Below are 22,256 nucleotides of genomic sequence, written 5' to 3'. Positions count from 1 at the left end.
TTCGGTTCATTAGGGGATTCGTCACGGGATTTATAACAGGATTGAAGGAATGTATCTTCATGTTGCAGGCACCGCCATCGACCAAGGGATAGCATAAGTGCTCATGTTCCTGGCGCTGGCTTTGACCTACCTCATCCATCCCCTGGACGCCTTCCCTTACAATCTTTTCTGAGCTGCTGGAGATCCGTTATCCGTTTCTTGACAGAGACTATCAGTTTCTTGACAGAGACGAAAGAAAGGGCCTGGATTTGTATAATAGATGGAATTTGAGCATCGGATTCTGTGTTAGATGATTGTTCCATTCTCGTACATCGCTAAGCTTTAAGTCACAGCAAAATCATTACATTTAGAATTTGCTATTTTCTGTACGAACACCTTCGAAGCTGGAGGCTCTATTCAAAATTGTGAGAGTTGCTATTGCCACGAGGAAAGGACTGAAAATTGAAATGGACTGATGAGCGAAGCCAAGTCGAAGTGAGGCCACTGGGATTCGACCCCTGCCATTGCTGTTCGCGCATCTGTTGATATTCATTCATTCATTGAGCCATGCTACCAACGGTCTCCAGGGGCCGCCCGCCCTCGACATTTCGGCACAGTCCCCTCTTTCCTCAGTACCTTCGCAGAATCATCAAGGTTAGTACAAATTCCCCATGTATACATTTTTTGGCTATTTCTATTTATTTCAATTCGCCGTTGCCCAAGAATTTGGATCCTACTTTTTTAGGTTATAGATCCGTTCAGGATTCACCAGGGATGATTCAGTCACTTGATGAATAATCTCTGTAAATATTTAGAGAAGGGGGTTTGAATTTTAACTCAACTGCACCGCCCAACCGAGCGATTTAATAGTGAGTAAACGCAGTGCGATGATGTTATGTTTTGTCCTGTGGGTTTCAGTCAGTTTATTCTGTAGCGCAGGTCGCTGGTTCAATTCCCACTACTTCTATTATATTGCTGGGTTTTTTAATTCCTCGATCCAACGGCGGAGGCCATAATTCTTTTCTCATTGCAGATGATTACTAAAGCCTGGGAAGAGTTAAAATCAAATCAAAATCAAAGCAGTTTTTGCTGTTTCATTTGGTTCCCATCTCGACAGCCATGCTCTGTGAGAGATCTGGGTCGCCTGTGGGTTGGGGACTTAAGACTGAAGACCCTCCTATTCTGTAGGTGTGAAGTTGCAAAATTCTCCGTGAAGGGGTCTTTTTTGTGCAATTTAGAAGTGGCAGGTGGAGAGGATGGATATGGCAGTTGGTGAATTTGAGGAAATGGTGCAGTAAGGGGTGTAATGGGCCCAATCTACCAACTCTCTCTCCCAGACTATGCACAGCCGTATGCAGTATACTTGTTAGAAAATAAATGATGTACCCTACCTTAGATGTTTATCGAACATTCAGACAGCGTGAGAACCAGATTACAGATGCAAGGGGGAATATGTATATTCATTTGTTTTCTTAATAAACATATTACATGAGTAGACTTCAGTCTGCACCTCAGCGCTTCACTAAACAGAATACATGCATAGGATTCATTCTTACGCCTCAGTGCTCTACTCTAGGCTCTACAATTGAATACAAACAACACTACTGACTTTCTAATAATTGGTGAACTTGAACCCGGTGGTTGCCATCGTATTTTATTTTAGACTAACTGACTATTCATATATTCTTCTATAACTCTTTACGTTGCTCAGATCCCTCCTCCAACTCCCTAGCTTCCTCTAGCACCTGATATCTGTGTAATATCCCTAGGGAATTTTTGCCCTTAGGGTTAGGAAAGAGCCGCTAAACAAGTTTGTATGCCAACAATGTACTTCAGTTTGACAATCAGATACAATATTGAAAAGCAATGAAGATGGATAAGCATATAATTATATTCAAGAATTCATACTCCTGAAATCAATTCAACAGTACAGTAAATAGTTTAGATCCACAATCCTTTCAAATGCAATTGAATTACACAACATGTGCTATCACATCAACCAAACCCTACTGCTTTAATACCCTAACTCTGACCTTCCCTCTATCTCCAGTCCTTTGTACCACCTACTGCTGCGTATCTGCACTGTTCCAACTGCCTGAGATTGTTTGAAGCCTTTGTTGTACCAATCTGGGTTTCTGCTACCTCCAATCCCTCACCACAGTATCCCACTACCAAGAGGAATCTTGTTGCAGACCTTCTTTGTTGCCACAAGAGTAAGCCGCTATCCAACAGGACCTTAGGATATAGTCGGTGGCTACCTTCAATGCCCTAAATCTGTCCACAGCTATAGTTGGAAGCTTGTAATCCTTGCTGCCACAGATCTGCTGTCCAAACTCTACCCTCAAATTCTTACGATGTCTTAGATCACTGGATGGAAGGGTGCTGCTGTCATAGATGTAGACATGAGGGGGTGTTTTACTGCTCCATGTGATTGGCCGCAACCCTAATTGGCCCTCAGGGCCCCTGCTATTACAGGCTGTTTACTGTCTTCAATGCTCTGCATTATCACAGCCAAGCCCTAGAGAGTGCCCCTGTCACAGGAGGTGACCTAGAAGTGCCTCACTTCTCCCAAAATTGCTTCTAAAGGGGGCCACTGCTTCAGACACAGCTCTAGAAGGACTCCACTAACTTAGATGGAGGTATGTTACTCCAAATAGCCTCCAAAACTGCCTCGCTGCCCAAGAAATTAGTCACCAAGATCAAGGATTGTTTCTTCAAGCCAAAAACCCAAGAAAGTCTCCCTTGCTTGCCAAAAACCAGATGAGAAGTGCCTCAGAAAATTATGCCAAACAGATGAGAGAAAAGAGGGGATTGACTAGGGTGGTATATGCGTGAATATAATTGTAATTTAGCCGTTCAAAGCTTTGACTAAGAAGAATTTGTTAAACACAATGGGCATTAATACTAAAAAAAAAATTCTATTATTCTTCATCCTACAGTATTAGATGAGAAACCCAGCTTGTGTTAGACTGAGGTGCCATAAATGGACAAGTTCCTCATTCTCATGTTATCCATGATGATGAACCAGCCCATAGATGGATAAATTTTACATTATCTTGGAGTTTCAAGTTACCAGCTGCTTGTGTGCAGTGTCTCAAGTATTGTAATTTCTTTTATTACACTAAAATATGGAATGTATTGTAATTTCTTTTATTACACTAAAATATGGACTGCTTTTGCTCCATTCTTGTTTAATATGATTGGGTGATTTTACTAATCCGCTAAATGTGGCGGTTATTTCATTTCCTTTTTCTTTTTCTCACTAAACTGGATCTGCTATGCTGAAGTGCACTTCTGTAATCTAATGTTTAATTGTTAGCGAAAGAGATTAGTAAGCTTAACACTGTGGTTCTGCAAAATTAACTGTAAATCAATTGAACTGGAGGGTTAGTAAAGGGTTATTGTTGCATCAGATACACTAACTAAACTGTGAGTTAAATGCATTAAGTTTTAAAGGTTTCAACTTACTTTCAAGTGTTTTCTAAATTAAATTTTGATTATTTTAAACTTGTCTAACCTCCCTGGAATGTTACCATGCTCATCTCTAAACACCCCTGCCCGCAAAGCCTATATTTCCCTTGGATCTCCTATCAAAACAGAATTTACTCAATGCAGAGCGACTCCAAGTCTGGATGTAGCCTGCCATTTATGCAAAAACTACTTTCCTGAATTGTAGAAGATTTTATAAGTAATTTTGAGATGATAATATATTAAGTTTGACTGAAGAAATGAAATAATTGACCTCGTTGACAATGTATAGTGTTTTACAAAGTGGGCATGTCAATTGCGAGGACTTTTGCTCGTGTACTGTTAATAATTATAAAATCTATAGTGTTTTACAAAGTGGGCATGTCAATTACGAGGACTTTTGCTCGCTGTACTATAATAATTATAAAATCATTCATAATGGTTTCTTTGACTGGAATTGTTGTGTAAAATTCTTCTCTGTTGTGGAATCAGGGATGGGTGCTACTTTGAACGCAGGCAAACCCAAGAAGGGTTCGATAGTAGCAGTATTTGGCCTGGGGGCTGTTGGGCTTGCTGTAAGTACTAATAACAAGTGCCCTCTTTATGTTCCACTGTATGCATATTAGTATATGTTGCAATTTTAAAGTCCTCAAACCTTTTTCTAGGGACTATTCTGTTCACTTCCCCTACCTGCATTTTCATTGGGACCAATATGATGGGGTAGAGTTTAATTATATGTTAGCCTTCTGACCCGAGTTTAACTACACAGGCTTGTGAAGGTGCAAGAATTGCAGGAGCTGCTCGAATAATTGGAATCGATTTCAATAATGAGAGATATGAACGAGGTAATTGTATATTTCCCACTCCCATTATTGGAAAATCTGTGTACATATGTTGATATGTTGACTTGTAGAATTGCCTTTTTAACCCTTTCTTGTAATCTTTCCTTTCTCAGCAAAACAATTTGGAGTAACGGAATTTATAAACCCTAAAGAGTACGAAAAACCTATTCAGCAGGTACGTTGAGCTGCCCAAAATGATCATCAAACTCTCTCCCAGATTTCGCATGGAGTGCACTCATTCACCATCCATTCAAAGCAGTGTAGACTCTTAATTTCCAAACACTTATAAAAAATGTTTACAGGTAATTGCGGAAAAAACTGATGGAGGGGTGGACTGAAGCGTCGAATGCACAGGGAGTATTGAGGCCATGGTTCAAGCTTTGGAATGCTGCCATGATGTACTAGCTCTTGGTTTCCTTTGGTTTAAGATACATCAATCATTTCAATTCTAAGCTGTAGCTTTAAAGTTTAAACTGATTGCTTCGATTTAATTAAGAAAATGCAGGCACTGCATATGTTTGATATCGAGTTCTGTTTTTGCAGGGTTGGGGTGTAGCCGTTTTAACAGGGGTCCCTCGTTCAGACGCAGTCTTTTAAAACGAATCCTGTAAACTTTCTGAGCGAGAGAAAACGTTGAAAGGAACCTTCTTTGGAAATTATAAGCCTCGTACTGATTTGCCAGGCCTTGTAGAGATGTATTTGAATGGGGTAAGACTTCATAACATAGTTGTAACAGCGTATTCAAACCATAATTGTAGATAATACTGTGTGGTCATATTTCCCAGTTGTTTTTTTTTGGTCCGTACCATGACGGGAGCAATCTATGCTTATCATATCTAATTAGAGTTATAATTACGGTTTTAACTTGCAGGAGCTTGAACTGGATAAATTTGTTACAGACAGGTTTCTTTTGCTGACATCAACAAGGCATTTGATCACATGCTTAAAGGAGAGGGTCTGAGAACTGTAATTAAAGTCATCCAGGATTAGTGACAAATATGAACACAGTTGGAATATCTCCAATGTTATGAAGCATGCTGAACTATTTCAAACTGTTATGTGATTAATGTCGTGGCTTTTATGTGTAACTATGGTATGCAATTAAAGTCCTGGAAAGCATGTAAACAGTTATAATAATTTTTAGGGTAAGTATGATGTTTAAGTTTTGACACTGCTTCCAAAACAGCCATCCAAAAGGTCATTACTATAATAGCTTGATTAGAAATAGATTGAATGAAAAGGTCCAGATGGGGTATTCAATCATCTCCATCCATTTGTTCTGCATCCTCAGTGCTTACTTGAACAATATATCAGCCTTCATATTTATCCCTTGCAGACATGCTGAAAAGATAATGACATGGAATTTTTCCTTGCTTCTCTGATTCCGTCTAATGATGGGCCAGCTGCAAATTTTCCTGATTGAAATTTCCATTTGACCTCTCTGCAATGTGTTTGGAATCTCTTATCACCTGTAGACAATTTAAACCTTTCTCTATTGCTATTTTCAGAATCTACCAAAAAGCATAAAGTTTTGCTCTGTTGTTTGATCCATCTCCTACAGCTCTGCTTTGAAACTGATCTCGTAATTGTCTCTTAAAGTAATGCCTCATGATCCACAATAGCTGGGATTACCTTGACAAGCCTTGTTGAAATAACTCCACACTATTGTTATATATATATCTGGGGATCTTAGTATTATTTGTTTCTTTTCCTTTAAAGGGGGCTGTGTCCCTTAATATGCATATCTATTCTTGTGTCAAACTTGATTAGGAATAACATCTTTGTTTTGAATTCTTTTCATTTCTTGCTAGCCAAATAGCTTAAGTCACTATACAAGGACAGTCTGATGCCCACATGTAGTTAATACAGAATGTATTTTGAAAACTAGGATTTAGCTTTGTAGTGCTTGAATCATCATTTCATGTTGGTTTTCATTTGTTAGTAGCCAGATCATTTCTCTTACAATATGATTGTAATATCTTTTGTTTCTCTTACAAAATGATTGTAATATCTTTTGTTTCTCTTCTGTGGGAAATTTTGTACAGGAGTTCAAACAATGTATATAAATAGAAAGATGCAGAAAATGACAGTCAAATTTTGTACTCAGAATTATGACAAGAAAGCCCCTGCTGGGTTTGTGAGGAAAGAGAGCTTCAACACCAGTTCTGTCTCCAACCGCCAAGATGATCAGTACGCTACTAACATGTTTAGTGAAGAATTTCTGCTATTCTCTTGTAATCTATAGGCCCCCAAAGCTCCTCATAGATGAAAATATTTGCAGGATGTTAATATTGTTGTAAGTTTGTAGTAGTTGTGGAATGACTTACTTTTGTGCTGCTTCTCATCTTCAACAACAAGAGTTTCTGTGGTGAATAAGCAGAATCCATGTCCTGCCTTGTGAAGCAGCTCTCCACTGTGATAGCGTTCTTTGTAATGTCTCTGATAAATCCTTTAGACTTCTATTTCATTCTGTAATATGATGGGATTCACTCTACAAGATTAGGGGATTCACTCTACAGAGTCCATGTCATACCTTCTGAAACAGCTCTCCACTTATGTTAATTTTCTCTGTAATGACCCTAATAAATCCTATATAATGAAATTTCATTTTGTAATATGATGGGATTTCACTCTACAAGATTGGTTTCAGTTTTACTTGTATTGTGGTATATGAAATTTCTCAGTTTTACTTGTAATAGGATGGGATTTCATTCTGTAATATCATGGAATTTCTCTCAGCAATATTTGCTACTAAATTTTACAATTCCAAATTAATAATCCTATCGGCCTCTCTTTGTACCTTTTGGGACAATTGCTAATATATATATATATAACTTGGTCAAGAGGATGAACCACATTAGAGGTTCTAAACATCTACCAGCAAATATGGATAATGTGATTAATCTAAAGGCCAATTTCAAAGAAACAATATGAATTACAAAATTTTGAAATTTTAATTCTATATTAAGAAAGATAAAGAAGAAATTTTGACTTTTTATTTAATTACTTTATTTAATATTAAAAATGATTAATTTAATTTAACATAATTTTTATTAATGTTATTTTTTCTCATTAATTAATAATATTATAATAGTTAATCATATTTACATAATTAATAAAAATAAATAAATATTTAAAAAAAATCTTACTTTTAAAAAATGTAGACATACTTTATAAGTGGGACTTTTCAAAATGTTTTCAAATTTATTTTCTAATCTAATTTATTCTTCATAATAAAAATGCCCCAAAATTTGTTGATAATACTAAAATCATATATACAATAAAAACAAATTTAAACCATACAAATTAAAATTTCACCATAAAATTTTCAATTCCCAAAAAATCAAAAAATAAAATAAAATAAATAAATAAATAATATTACATATAAACAACTCCAATTCTTATCTTAATAACTTTTAAAAAAATTCTTCATACCAATATGACAGTGATTCAAGCTAATTATTAAGGTTTGACCATAGAAAATACTCTAAACTAAAAACTCCATACACTTATGAGAGTGATTCAAGCTAATTATTAAGGTTTGACCATAGTAAATACTCTAAAACTAAAAACTCCATACACTTAAGTCTTGTGGCAAAGATCGTACAAATAATAATTATGTTTTTTTTTTTAAACGAGTGAAATGTTTATTTGTAATGTTGTGTTTTTCAAGGGTCAATGGATTATTAAATTAATAAATGAAAATTTTTGAGGTCAAAATTTAGTTATATTAGTTTAATGACATTTTCAAAAAAATCCATTTTAGGTTGGAAATTTACTGAAAGTGCAAATCATAATAGTCTAATGACATTTTCAAAAACTCTAGTTGATGTTGAAAATTTTTTAAACTACTAATTATGTTATTATTAATTTTAATTTTAATTCTTCATTCTCGTGAGTAATAGATGTTAAGAATAGATGTCAGGAATATCATTTAAATTTAGAATAATAGATGCTAAACATATTATTTAATTGGAAAGTAAAATTATTATTAGATATTAATTTGAGATGAGCCATAATGGATGACTTGGGATGATTTTTATATTTTTGTATGCTATAATGTTTTAGGTCACAAAATAGTATTTATAAAAATTTATATGTAAATGGAGAAAAAAAAGTTAAAGATAAGAATATTCATGTTCAAAATTTTAAAAATTATTAATAAATAATATCAATGTGAAACAAAATACAAACTCATAGATATATTCAAATTTAAGGATAAATTGTGGGATGATAAGGAGCTAGAGGGGAAAGGAAGCTAAGGTATTATAAGGAGGCGATCAATTCCATTCTAATTAACTAGAATTATCTCTGTGTCTTAACCAGTGCTAAGAAGAAAATGAACATTGAAAATATAAGAACTAATTCTCATGAGTTTCTAGGGTTTGGTCTACTCCCAACACACCTTGGGATGAAATAATTTGTCAACTATGTTATACTAAGAGGGTTGAAGATGAAAAGTGCTTCTCTTGGATTGCTCTTGCTCACATCCATTCTCATTTCCAAAATATTTGCCACACTATCAACCTTCTTGACTTGTTTAGTCACTAAAACTGTAGTGATTTCTCTAACTGGCATCCATTCTCATTTCCAAAACATTTGCCACACTGTCAACTTTCTTGGCTTCTTTAGTCAACAAAACTATAGCAATCTAGGAACCCTTCTTTCCCTCCTCTTTAATCATAAAAATAAAATATTAAAAACTCTCAATTAATCTCTTACTTTCTTAAGGTCTAGACTCGAAACGTCGACAAATAAGAATGATGAACACTGTGGAATATCCGAATTCAATCTCTCAGAAACCACTCCACAGAAATCTACAAACCAATAACTCTCAATTAATCTCTTACTTTCTTAAGGTCCGATCTCATTGGTCTCAATGGATGTTAACATTAATATTCTTCATTATTATAGAAAAATAATATATAATCTACATAAATAATAACAAACAAGGATGTATAACACCAATGCAAAACAAAATCTTTGGAAAACCGTGGAAATAAAATTTATGGAAATAGATGAAATCCCAAAAATTGGAAAATCCATTATAGTCAAAATAGAGTAGGTTAAACCCATTATACTCAAATAGAGTAGGTTAATAAGTGGAAAAATTCATCCATGTTATAATAAAAACAAAATTTTGTTAGAAATTTTGACTATGAAATTTTGCTTTAACATTTGTGTACATTTTAAGACAATTTAACTTATTACAATTTGCTATAAATAAATTTGTTGAAAAAATTTGTATTTTCCAACTTATTAGTTCATTCATAAGAAAATATCACATAGATAACGATCGTAAACCAAAAACAATGTTAAACTCATGAGACCAAAATCATTGATAATATTGAATAATATACTAAAAAAAGCATGTGATCCCCTCAATATTTAAATTAACAAATCCCAAAAGCAATGTTAAACACATGACACCAAAATCATTAATGATGTTGAATAATATACTAAGAAAGCATGTGATCACATCAATCTTAAAACTTACACCTAATCTTAATATTTAAATTAGCAAAACTTTTCGGGTAGATAAAACCTTGTAATTATCCAACACTTAGACTTATTTACCATCCTTAAAAAAATAAATTATTTGGATATTTAGATTAACCATGGTAGTTTTGTAAAGATGTCTATGTTGTAGGTCCATAATGTTATTAATTAAACAAATCTTAATTATATATTTTTTAAATGTTTTAACTATTTTTTATTTATTTAATTGAAAATAAATATTTAATTATTTTTTTAAAAAAATCAAATTAATTTTTAAAATAATAAAATTAAATAAAAAAAATTATATTTAAAATTTTGTTTTTTGTCAAATGTTATTAGCAAAACTTTTTGAGGATGGGTCTCTATTGCAAGGGGACTCAAGATCAAATCTCACAGGGGTGTTTGTGCCCTTTCTTAGGGGAGAAGACATGCTAAAAAATCCAGTCAATTAAGGGTTGATGTAGCCCAGGGCGGGTGCGATCCTGAGTGACTTTAACGAATTAGGAGACATGCTAAAAAATCCAATTAGTTAAGGGCTTGTGTGGCTTGGGCCGAGTGCGATCCCGAGTGACTTTAACGAATTAGATGCCCCTCTATGGCAGCTCCTCAAGTCACAAATCAAGCCTACAGAATCACAAATAACTTTAAAAATATATATTTTTTTTAAATCACAGGCCACTAACAACCATTTTTTTTTTTTTTTAACATTCCTATCCATAACTACTGCTTTAATCACTCCTTAGAATTATCTCGAACATTGCTCATACATCTATATTATTTTGCTAACCACTACCAAGCATTTATGAAAAATATCACCTCAAATTAGTTGTAAATAATCCCTTCTAATTGAATAATCCTTCCTTAATACAATGAGGAAGGCCACAAATAGAAGTTATATGAGATATGATCAAACTTATAAGGGATGTTGAGAGCGAGTGATGAAGAAGAACATTGACATGTTTATAAATGAAACGATCGCCTCAAGAGTATTCTGAGTAAGTCAAGCAACTCTTATGGAAGCCTTATGAATGATTTATCTAATTAATTAAATAATAATATAAAAATAATCTTAAAAGAGCACAGATTTATTTAATTAATTAAATAGTATAAAAATAATTTTAAAAATAGCATCAGATATGTCCACATTTGGTGAAGAAACTTAAAAGAGAGGGACTTGATAGTCTATGCAAGAAAATAAAAAGTATTAATATAGAAAGTAATACAAGGATATGGTAAAAATCAATTGATGAGTAAAAAAGATGTGTTTGTTAAGTTAACAAGGGTGCCACTGTCGTGGCGGTAGTCCCTGCCGGGATTGAGTTGAGAAGCTCGTGTAATTGCCCATACGCCCAGTTGTATTCGTTAATCTACAGTATGTAGTTATGGGCTACCATTATTCTTAGAATGCCAGTTGTATTCGTTAATCTACAGTATGTAGTTATGGGCTACCATTATTCTTAGAATGCCATCCGCTTTAAAAGGAAAAATAATTTCATATGCAGTCTCTTCTACACTGTCAGCGTCGACTTGTTACCCAAGAGACGCAGTCAGATTTGCCCTAGGGTTCCTTTCCGGTAACCAATCGATCCAACCCTGCCTACTTCGTTTGCACTGTATGTTTCGGTAATGGAGCGCTTGTAACTCTTACCATATTGATCTCCAAATGCGTTAAATGTCTGGCACAAAGAATTCAAAGCCACAAATGTTTAGTGTGGAGGGGCGTGTGGGGGTTGCATGCAACCCAACGTGGTCAACCACTCGATCCAACCCCGCCTTCCGCACTTCATTTGCACTGTATGTTTCGGTAATGGAGCGCTTGTAACCCTTACCATATTGATCTCCAAATGCGTTAAATGTCTGGCACAAAGAGTTCAAAGCCACAAATGTTTAGTGTAAGGCGCTTGTAGGAAATCCCAGTGAACAATTTGAGAGAGATTGCAAGTAATTCTCTCGCCATTGTTAAGGGCAGTTCTGCCGTGCTCAATTCACCCAAGTTCCGTGCTCTCAATATCTGTGCTTTCCCTAGTCAACGCCTATTGTTTGATCTTGAGGATGATTTGCAATCATTCGATGATGATTTTCCCAAATGGTTGTCTGCCAGCGATCAAAGGCATCTTCAAAAAACTAATGTAATGTTGAATGTGATTGTGTCCCGTGACCATACCGGACAATACAGGAAAGTTCAAGCAGCTATAGATGCAGCCCCTTGTCTAAAAAAATGTGGTAGTACCGTCAGATAAGGCGTTTATAACAATAATTGGAGATGGAATGGACAACACTATTATTCCGGGAGAAAAAGTGTGGTAGACAATTCGACAACCTTTGCAAGCACAACTTAGTATAAGATTTAAGTTTGAAATTTATTCTTCCACAAGTTTTCCTGTGAACGCTTGCCTTTGTCCTGGTTTCACAAAATTTCTCCTTTTTCTTTTAAATTCACTTTTGAGTTTATTTTAGAAGTGTTTTTAATATTTCAAAAGTATGATCTATATGTAAATCGAAGTAAATAAGTAAATTCATACAGAATGGCATAAATTCAAGTTCTTCTTATCAACCAAATGACCTCTTTCATGATGGCTGAATTGTAGAATAGTCTCCAGGAAAGGTACCTGTACTGAGGAACAATGCAATATCTGCAAGGTAGTTGGAAATAGCTTCAATTCTCAACAAGTAAGCATCCAGAAGTTTATCATCTACATATACTCCTGATTCTCCATATTCCAACCGAGATAAGTGATCAGGTCATACGTTGAGCTTTCTCGCCTTTACCACAACCTCAAAATCAAACTCCTGGAATAGGAGCAATTTTCCATAAATAATGGCCATCTTCTAGGACTCTGCCAGTTTCCTTCTGTAATATACGCCAAATCAAAGATTTTATTGTTTTGTGAGGAGAAGTCAGGAAATCATGAGCTTTTAAGGGCGGTTAAAAATTCTAATCAGAAAATTCTAATGACACAGGAGTTGCTCATTGCCATCGGAAAACAACACGAAATAAATTTAAAAAATTAATGAAAATTAATAAAATAAATAATAAACATAGAATTATAATGAATGACACGGTGTTGCAATTTTCCAGGCAGATAGGAACACAAATAAAATAAATAATAAACATAAAATTAAAAAGAATAAAAGAACGTGTAAGGACGGCACACAAGGGTCGCATGTAGCCCACGTGCCCCACCCCCACTTAGCCAAGCATCTAACCCGAGTTAGTAATTTATTCGCATGGAGTGCGTCATATTACTTTTGGACCTGGATCAATTTGGGACTGGGAAAGCGTTGGAAATGTAACCACAGAAATCAAACCTGTCTATGACATTTTGTTGGGTAGAACACAACACAAGATACAGAAACTACAGAAATCAAACCTGTCTGAGATTTTATTGGGAAGAACACACAAAATACAGAAACTATGAGCACAAAACTAAAGCTCATACCATGTTCTCGAACGAAGCCTTGTTGGCTTCTTCTGCAAAAACCAAAATTTTTCTGATCAATAATACAACACAATACAAAACTCATATAAAAAAATTATGTCCAACTCTTCCTCACCTTGCAAAACCAACTTGTAGGCATCTTGAGAGGCAGCATTCAGAGCACCAATCTGGGCAAAAACCACACACCCAAAACCAGCATCATAATCATCTACACAAACATCAGAAGGGGAGAAAAAAAATGAAAAAGGAAAATAAAGTGAAGCCTGTACTTACCCCATCCACTTTGATAAAACCATCAACCACCCTGTTGAGAAGAGGATGGCCCAAGTCCACCAGAACATCCACGTTTGGACCATCAAACCGAACACTACCTCTTGGCTTCTCCATTGCCATAACCTTTTTCTTCAAGTCTGTGGATTATTCTAATAGCCTGCAAACCATAACACAGTTACTGAACTCATAATTTTTTGATACCACAATACAAACAACTCACTGCATCAAAATAAAACCGTCAAGAAAATCATGGTAATCATGGTTGAAATTCATAGGGAATGATGAATATCACAGGGAATGATGAATATCAAGTAGCAGAATGTGTGTGTGAGGGCTAGATTGTAAGTGGAGCTTTCTGAGAGTGAACAAGAGATGAGAACGCGTATTAGTAACGTGGCAATCAGTTTGGGCCACACTGCACACGTGTAATGACCGACCTAAGTTTCGAAACGGGCCAAACCAGCAGAACTTTGCTTCAACCAGCCTACTTAGGATAAGATGATATTGCAAACTTTGCCTCCACAACCTACTTTGGATAAGATGATATTGCGTCAATCTTTTTGCATCGGGCAACGTGAAGGCTGTAATAAGACCTCAATTGTTTTCCGAACCAAAAACTTTGCTTAAAAGTTTGTTGAATGAAATTGGGAGCATTAAACTTAGGTTAAAATGCCAAAACACTGAAAAAAAAAATCGGTCAAAGTATAAACTAATGCTCGGTCAACGATCGAGTGATCGCTAATAGTCCCAGGCAGGGACTAATAAGAAAGTATTGTAATTACATATTATAATTAAAAATTTAAAATTATAAGAGATAAAATTTAAAATAATTATATTTGTGTTAATAGATTATCTTTATTTAATATTAGTCAAGAATAATTATGTTTATAAATTTTAATTAACTAATCTTAAATAAAAATATCTTGTTCTAGTAACCTAAAGATTTCAAGTTCATTTGAACCCAACTTATTTGGTTGGTAAGGAATTACATTGACCTTTTGTTCCTTTCCAATTGAATAATAATAATATCAAGAATCTAAGAAAGAAACCTAATAAGTAGATCTGGAGGTCCTAAGAAAGAATATAAGACAACTTCACAGTAAACACAAGGTGGAACCTGATATAGGATGGAAGGTTCAATTCAAAAGCATTCTCATCCAAAACATTCATAATAGTATAAGGACCATATTGAAGTGGTTTGATCTACTTATGGAGGGCCTATAAGTCATTATTTTCACAATAGTAACCATACCTTGTCACCAGCTTGGAGCTTTGTGGAACCTGAGGTTGATTATCTGTCACTTCTTCATGGAAAATTCACTTTTTACATATTGTGATGAACTTGTTGTCGGATCTACAAACAAATTTGGTTGTTTTGTCTAGCTTGTTCTAAACATGGGAGGACTCTTCCTACGCTAATGTATGGGCATAGCTACATTAATTGGGTCCAATCAATGGAACCCTAGGAATGCTTGAAATTGTATATGATTGATAGAACTATGAAGAATTTCACTATAGCCATGTTTAACATAAAGAAGGATTTCAATCCATGTACATGGATGTGTGGAGTTGTACCCATTGAGGATATGTACAATTATCATGTTGACTACCTCCTATTATCTATCAATTTGAGGATGGGAGGTTACAATGGACTTGGATTGCATGGTGTCAATTAAGGACCAAACATTATACTAAGAGATACACAAGAAATTTTTGTCCTTATAAGAGACAATGACCTTTAACAACCACGGAAAATTTTGTGGATCCATACATATCTTAGAGTATAGAAACTTTGGAAAATCTTATTAATTTTTAAAATTCCAACTATAAAATAAATGGCGATAACTATAAAATAAATTGAAATATTTTTTTTTTTGTAAAATAATCATATTTCTAAAGATTTTATATGAAATGGTTTTTATAAAAAAAAAATTGGCTCTATTTAAAGTAAAATAATATTGTCCCGTACAATTTGATGAATCATTTATAAATAAATAAATAAATAAATAAATAAATAAATAAATATATATATATATATATATATATATATATATATATATATATTGTGAAAATGGTGGATATTTTGTTGACAAAAGAGTGTAAATTAATTAAGGGTTTAACTTAGCTCCTATAATTTTCCTTGGTGGCATTGGAACATGAACCCAAACATGTTCCAAGAAGAGCTTGGTAGTAGCTTTAGTGCGACACTTTTCTTGTAAGGTACCAAATTTGGCATTTTAGCGAATTAGTCAACAACCACAAAAACACAATCATTATAAAGTCTCATAATTTTTTACATGATCAAACTCAAACAACACAATCATTACCAAACTTTGCTTTTAATGTCACACTTTTCTTGCAAGGTGCCAAAATTGACATCTTAGACAACTTGTCAAGAACCACAAAAACAAACTCAAACAAAACAATCATTATCAAACTTGATTGATGGGAGACACACATATAATTCAATATACACTCACTTATCATTACCAAACTTGGTTGATGAAAGACATATAATTCAAAGTACACAACTTTATTAGGGGCATTTTGGGGTTTAAAATTAGTCTTTAAGAAAAAAGGAAAAAATAATAGACAAAGTAATAAAATAGGAGTTATGAATTTAAGAAAAAAACTATTTTTAATGGTATTTTCATTTTATCTCATTACAAGTTTATTCAAATTTCAAGAATCATGACTAAACCTAATAAGTGCCTAGCGTGCATACTTTTGAATAAACACACATTAAGGAAAACTGAAAATACATGAAAAATAACTATTTTAATGTATTTTCAATTTCTTTTCATATAGGTCTACTAGATATATATATATATATATATATATATATATATATATATATATAGTAAATACTTTTTAAATTCAGAATCTAATTCTGTATTAAATGAATTTCTAGTCTTTAAATTTGAATAAATTTATAAGAAAATAAATAAAAATATAATTAAAAAAAAAAAAAATTCCTAAAAATATCTATCTCGAAATAAAATGTTTTTTTAAACCTTATTTATTATTTATTTGGTTTCTTGTTTTTTATTAATCTTATTTGTTCTTTAAAAATTGTTTTTCTTAATACACTTGTTATCAAAATTTTATATCGTCAAACTCTGCAAGAATGTCAATATTGTTCTAACCATTGTTAGATAATACTTTATGCACATGAATCAAAGGCTCTGTAGAGTGTAGCTGATTCAGTGTTAGGCAGTTACCACAACTCAGATTCTCTTATGATATAACTAGTCATGCTCCTCTCTGCATTTTGGATCCTAGGAGAATGATTGACCAGATCTTCCATCATTTTGCAATTACTGTTGTGGTTTTTCATGCCATAGGTGTCCTAGACATTTAATGCCACAGGTGTTCGGATGTCTACTACGTTAGCCTACATATATGACTGATTGGCACGGGTGACGTGTTCCTAGTGAAACACCTACTGTGGGAACACTGATTCAGGTCAGTGAGGATTTTTTCCACATAAGCATACTATCCAAGGTGTTTGGAAAGACAGTCGGTACCTATCAATGTGTCGACCACGTCAGAGTCCTCGTTGACTTGGATAATATTCAAACATGCATTTGAAGTGATATACCCACCAACAAGTTGGTTTTCTATCCGCAAAATCCAACTAAATAAACCAGAATGCTACATAAATAAGGTTATATAGCTAGCGTTCTATGTTCCTTAGTTTAATTATTGAACTTTCAAAAATATAAACCAACTACCACATCTAAAAAAAGGGTTACATTGTAGATATATTCTAATTTATTTAAATGCATTTTTTTTTAATATGGAACTTAATATCCTAATGTAGATTGTGGTAGAGGATTAATTCACCTATAGTTGTTGTTTTTATATGCTCTGTTGACATTGCATTTACAAATGTTACTCACCTGTCTTAGCAATTAAAGTATACATGGTACTTGGCACCTCCAAGCAATGGCGTGGGCCACCTGTCCAACGAACTTTCTTGATCCTGGAATGATTGTCGAGATGATTTGGACCATTGATCAGTTTAGGGTTGAATCCAATGATCAGAATTCCTTTGCCATTTTGATGGTAACCACTTGGTTACCTTGTGCCTTCGATTTGTCATTTCTTCGCTGCCGAGGACTAACGAGGATCTAGACCAACTCTGCATGTTGGAGGAATTCCACCATTTTTCACACAGGTAGACTCCATTTATTGCAGTGACTCAGTCTCAGGGTTTTTTTTTTCTATGTCCTTCACAGCTTGCATGAATCCCTCTCTACAGTTACTCTGGTCAAGGGGTTTTTAGATATTTCTCTTCATATTTTACCTTCAATATGCAAATTCTAGTATTTTACAATATACCCTCTTGACTAATAAGTCATTATCTAGATTATGTGCCCAACTTTCTCTCAATTATTATTTCTTTCTGTTTTGGTTCGCATTGTTAGGGTTTACTTGAGTGTGACACTGTGGCTTGACATCTACATTCCAGGTACTTCACTTGGTTTCCCAAGCCTAATGCTTCTAAGGTTTCTCTCTTTACTTCTATTGCAGAAAGAATTATTATATATATATATATATATATATATATATATATATATATATATATATATATATATATATATATATAGAAGCCCAAAGGATAACTTGGTTGGTCGATTTCCCATTGCTAAGTACCTTGCCAATTGAGAGGTCACGTGGTCAAATATCCTTGAGCCTGACATATTAGGTGAGAGGGTAGATCCCTTTAGGTGGATCTGCTCGGATTATTGCTTGAAAAAAGAAAAACAATATATATATATATATATATATATATATATATATATATGGCTTCCAGTGTAGAAACGAGATAAGGACCTCTTACCTATTGCAAATGAAACTTTGGGTATATATATTCATTTGTCCCTTCTTTTCTTCAATAGTTTAACCCAAAGTTTCAGTTGTAATAGGTGAGAGGTCATTATCCCGTTTCTATGCTGGAAGCCAATGATATGCCTTGCAGGGTTTTAGGCTTACAACCTTCTAATGATTACATGGTTTAATTCTAGGTTTTTCCCTCAGCTCACTTGGGTTATGATGCAAAGTTCCATTTGCTTCCAGTTATGATGGTTGAGTTGAATATACAACAAATTTAGGTTGAGCTATTTTGCTTCTCTACATTTGTTAAAGGCCCATTATGGGCATGAAGTCTTAAGACATGTTATTTTATTTTTCTGTTCTGAGACCTTAATTGAGGGTGTGAACAAACATATTTAGTTATTAAGATTCTATGTTATAGTAGAACACAAGTGCTTATTTTTTTTAAATGAATTGGATTTGTTATTTATTGGCACATGTCCAAGTCTGTAAGGTTTATTATTTTCTTCTAATTCACATATTTAATTTCCAGGCTTACGATGAGTATTACTTTCCCATGTTAAACTTTAATTCTCAATTCAGGGATTCTAGATTCGGTTCGACTTAAGAGTGACCTTGTGCACGACCCTTTGGGTTTTCTCTATTGTTCCTAACTTATCGATCTTTAATCACGGACTTTGCTTTTAATATATAACGTAATTGCTGAAATATGACAACATGTCTTGCATATAGTTATATCATATGATTTTCTCCAAGGGTTTAGGACTGGAATGATTTCGGGCTGCTGGATTGATCTGACTCGGCCTAGGAATAAACTAGTTCCATATCAATGGAAACCTTTTGGAAATATCTCAATTTTATTATTATGTTTGGTATGCTTAATTATACAACAATGTTATTACAAGTGCTTTGTTGTGATCTTCTCTTTTTAAGTAAAACACATTTCATTTCCTTGTGTTAGGAGTAGGCAGACAAGCCTTTTCCTAGGGTCACACTCGTTACGACATTTCATATGCATATTCCTTCTTTCTCTCCAACTCCGAGACATCGGTACCTAGTTTTCATCTCATGACAAACCTAACCCCACCGACCCTATGAGTTACAAGTCCTTTTATTGAAAACTACATATGTTCTTTTAAGACTGTTGTTTTCTATGCTTCTACATTTAGATGAGGAATGCATATAATTCATTTCCTCTTCCTATCACAACCTACCCACAGATATTAATGTTGACACATGAAGTGTTGTTTACTTTACACCCCAGATACCCTTCCAAGTGCACATGTCAAGGGGGTTTTCTTTATACTTAAGCAACTACTCCTAGAGAGTGGCATTCTTGAATGCATATTTTCAATATTGGTTTATTTTATTAAACATTAACTACTATTGTTTAATATTCCGTAGTACATAAATGCAAGAAAGTAACTGCTCACTTAACCAATAATAATCACAAATATGTAAGGAAAATTATTTGTTTACTTAGATAGTCACAAAATCCCATTGAGAGACCTCTCCTCCCAACCATGAGATCGGAAATTACGTCTGATTCTTGCCCTTATATTTCAGTCTCCAGAAAGAATTAGATAGTAGCCCCTTCTAGGACCAATATTTGGCATCAAGACCTCCTATCCAACAAATATTTTCCAATCAGTTTGAGGCCTCCACTGCTTCACAACCCAACTCAAAGAGTGCGTTCAACAACGTCCTGCCTGAACATTTGTTTCTCTCCATTTCTCTAGATACCTCCAGCTCTCATCTTGTTATCCTTGGTATATTTTTTCCCACTTAGATGTTTTATCTCTAGGACAGAGAGAGTAACTAATTGCCTCTGACTGTCTAGTATCTAACAATCTCTTTTGGGTCTCTTACCGAAAATTTTCAAGACTTGTTAATCCAAATTTTCTTTAAAACAAAATAAACTAAAATAAAACAACTTCTTGGTTTCATCAAGTTTATCTAAACCATTATCTACTAAGTTCACATAGTAAAAGTAACTTTGAATATTTATAATACCCTTGGGGGTGTTACATCTTCCCCCCTGAAGTTGAACATTGTCCCTGGTGTTCATTCTTGCTCTTAGAACAATTCCTGATATGCCTCTCTCATTAGAGTGGCTTCCCAAGTGGCTTCTTCTGGGCTGAAATGCCTCCACTACACCTTAACTTGGGTGATAACTCTCCTCTGTAACATTGTTTCTCTCTGCTCGAAAATACGCAGAGGCTCTACCAGAAACTCTCTGTTTGGTTTGGCCTGCACAAATTTGGCATTCAGTTATTTAATTTATCCAAGGTATATCAAAAATATGTAATGTATATTTACGTGTATATGCATACTCAATCAAACAATTGACTAAAAAGTTCATCTCCAATGTTACTTGCACCTCTTGACAGTTAATAACATGTATGGGATCATATACATACGTCTTTAATAATGAGATATGAAATACATTATGAACTCGAATGTGGCTAGGTAGAACGAGTTGTTATGCTACAGGCACAATCCTTTCCAATATTTGTAAAGGACTACAATATCGGGGTGTTAGCTTTACATAACCACCCCATCTTAAGGTACTCCTTCAGGGCTTAATTCACACATAAACATGATCTTCAACTTTAAACTCCCAATAAGTCCTCTTTTTATCGGCATAAACTTTTTGCCTATCTTGGGTAGTGTGAAAATTCATAATCCTCAAGGAACCCCTACTACAACAAATTTGAATCTACTTCACTTACTTGATTTTAATATTCATTCATCGGGTTATTCTATCAATATTGAAGCAAGTTACTTCTGCAACCTATACTACTTTAAATTTGATTTACATGAAACAAAAAACTGAGAAAAGAACAAGATACATATGACACAATTATTTTTGGACAAAATAGTCCCCGAAAAAACCCAATGCAGGAAAACTGGTATAACAATGTTGAGGGTTTTCTATTATGCAGGGGAAAATTCTAAATACAAATCGAGGATGCTCAACTAAGAATTCTTTATAGAGAAAATACCAGACAAAAGACTGGTGAAATATTCTCACCCTGTCACTGGAGAATGATTGACTAATCCTCAGCTCTATAGGCCTTGTGTCACCTTCTGATGGACTCTGCATCAAACTACGTCACCCTAGGAAGCTTCTACATCACCCCTCCTGGGTATTATGCTGCTTTTCTACTATGGATCCTCTGTTGGATGAGAAATCGAATTTCTTACCTCTAGTCTCATACCCTAGCTTTCAGTAACTAAACTTCGAATTCCCTCAGAAGAAGCTCGATTCCCCTCACTAACTGTGTTGCCTTTGCGTCTGCGCTACGTAGGCCAGTGTCAACACTCCTATGGACGTATTTTTATCCTCTCTCTGCCTTGTATTATACGAAAATTCCTTCTCTCAGATTCTCACTATCCCTTTGCTGCAAGATATCCCTAATCGATTTTCTTCCTGAGAACTTCTCATCTCATAAAATCGATTTCCTCAATTTCTCTGTGTGTTTCTAAATGAATCCTAAGCCTCCTTATACTTTTCTCGTTGAGACTTCAACGCTCGAGATTAAGTCTCTAATCAATGACTAAGATTAAAACTTGACTTGATCCGCCTTCTAGATCATTCTCACCCATATTTTGATTAATACCCATTAATATTTTAATTTTCCTAAGTTTAGACTTAGTAACTCCATTAAAAATATTAATTATTTTAATAAAATATAGTCTACGTGGAATTTCACCAAACAGTTTCTGGGTTCTTTCGAACTCATGTTCCTTAGCCTCTCCACCAATTTTCATGGCCAGATCACATCCGACACTACCAAAAACTAACACTCTCTCTTAGCGAGGAAAATGCTCTAGCAACAATGTCCAATTGCATGTTTCTTTGTCTCTGAAGCGCCTCCTTTCTGCACTATTGCTGCCACCAACACTATGCTGC

General features: G+C 34.4%; 1 protein-coding gene, 1 long non-coding RNA gene and 1 pseudogene across 2 annotated transcripts; all 3 read left to right on the top strand.

Annotated features, from left to right (window-relative positions):
- The first annotated feature begins 49 nt into the window (after positions 1–49).
- On the top strand, positions 50–633 carry LOC149248648 (arabinogalactan protein 16 pseudogene; annotated as a pseudogene).
- Positions 503–4,977, top strand: LOC149248647 (alcohol dehydrogenase 1-like). The gene is made up of 6 exons (XM_089456089.1): positions 503–633; positions 3,940–4,022; positions 4,217–4,292; positions 4,403–4,464; positions 4,592–4,687; positions 4,833–4,977. The coding sequence occupies exons 2-5, from the start codon at positions 3,942–3,944 to the stop codon at positions 4,625–4,627; spliced, it is 255 nt and encodes an 84-aa protein (XP_089312215.1). The 5' UTR covers positions 503–633; positions 3,940–3,941; the 3' UTR covers positions 4,628–4,687; positions 4,833–4,977.
- A 221-nt stretch (positions 4,978–5,198) lies between these two features.
- LOC149248646 (uncharacterized) lies at positions 5,199–6,555 on the top strand. The gene is made up of 2 exons (XR_016265745.1): positions 5,199–5,382; positions 6,335–6,555. It is a non-coding gene; the product is annotated as an uncharacterized LOC149248646 (long non-coding RNA).
- Positions 6,556–22,256: the final 15,701 nt, after the last annotated feature.

The sequence above is a fragment of the Pinus tabuliformis genome, chromosome 7, assembly GCF_031772625.1.
Source record: "Pinus tabuliformis cultivar Carrire ecotype Pingquan chromosome 7, CPIR1, whole genome shotgun sequence".
NCBI lineage: Eukaryota > Viridiplantae > Streptophyta > Pinopsida > Pinales > Pinaceae > Pinus > Pinus tabuliformis.
Note: the sequence above shows the minus strand (reverse complement) of the source record. Positions and strands in the feature narration are given on the sequence as shown.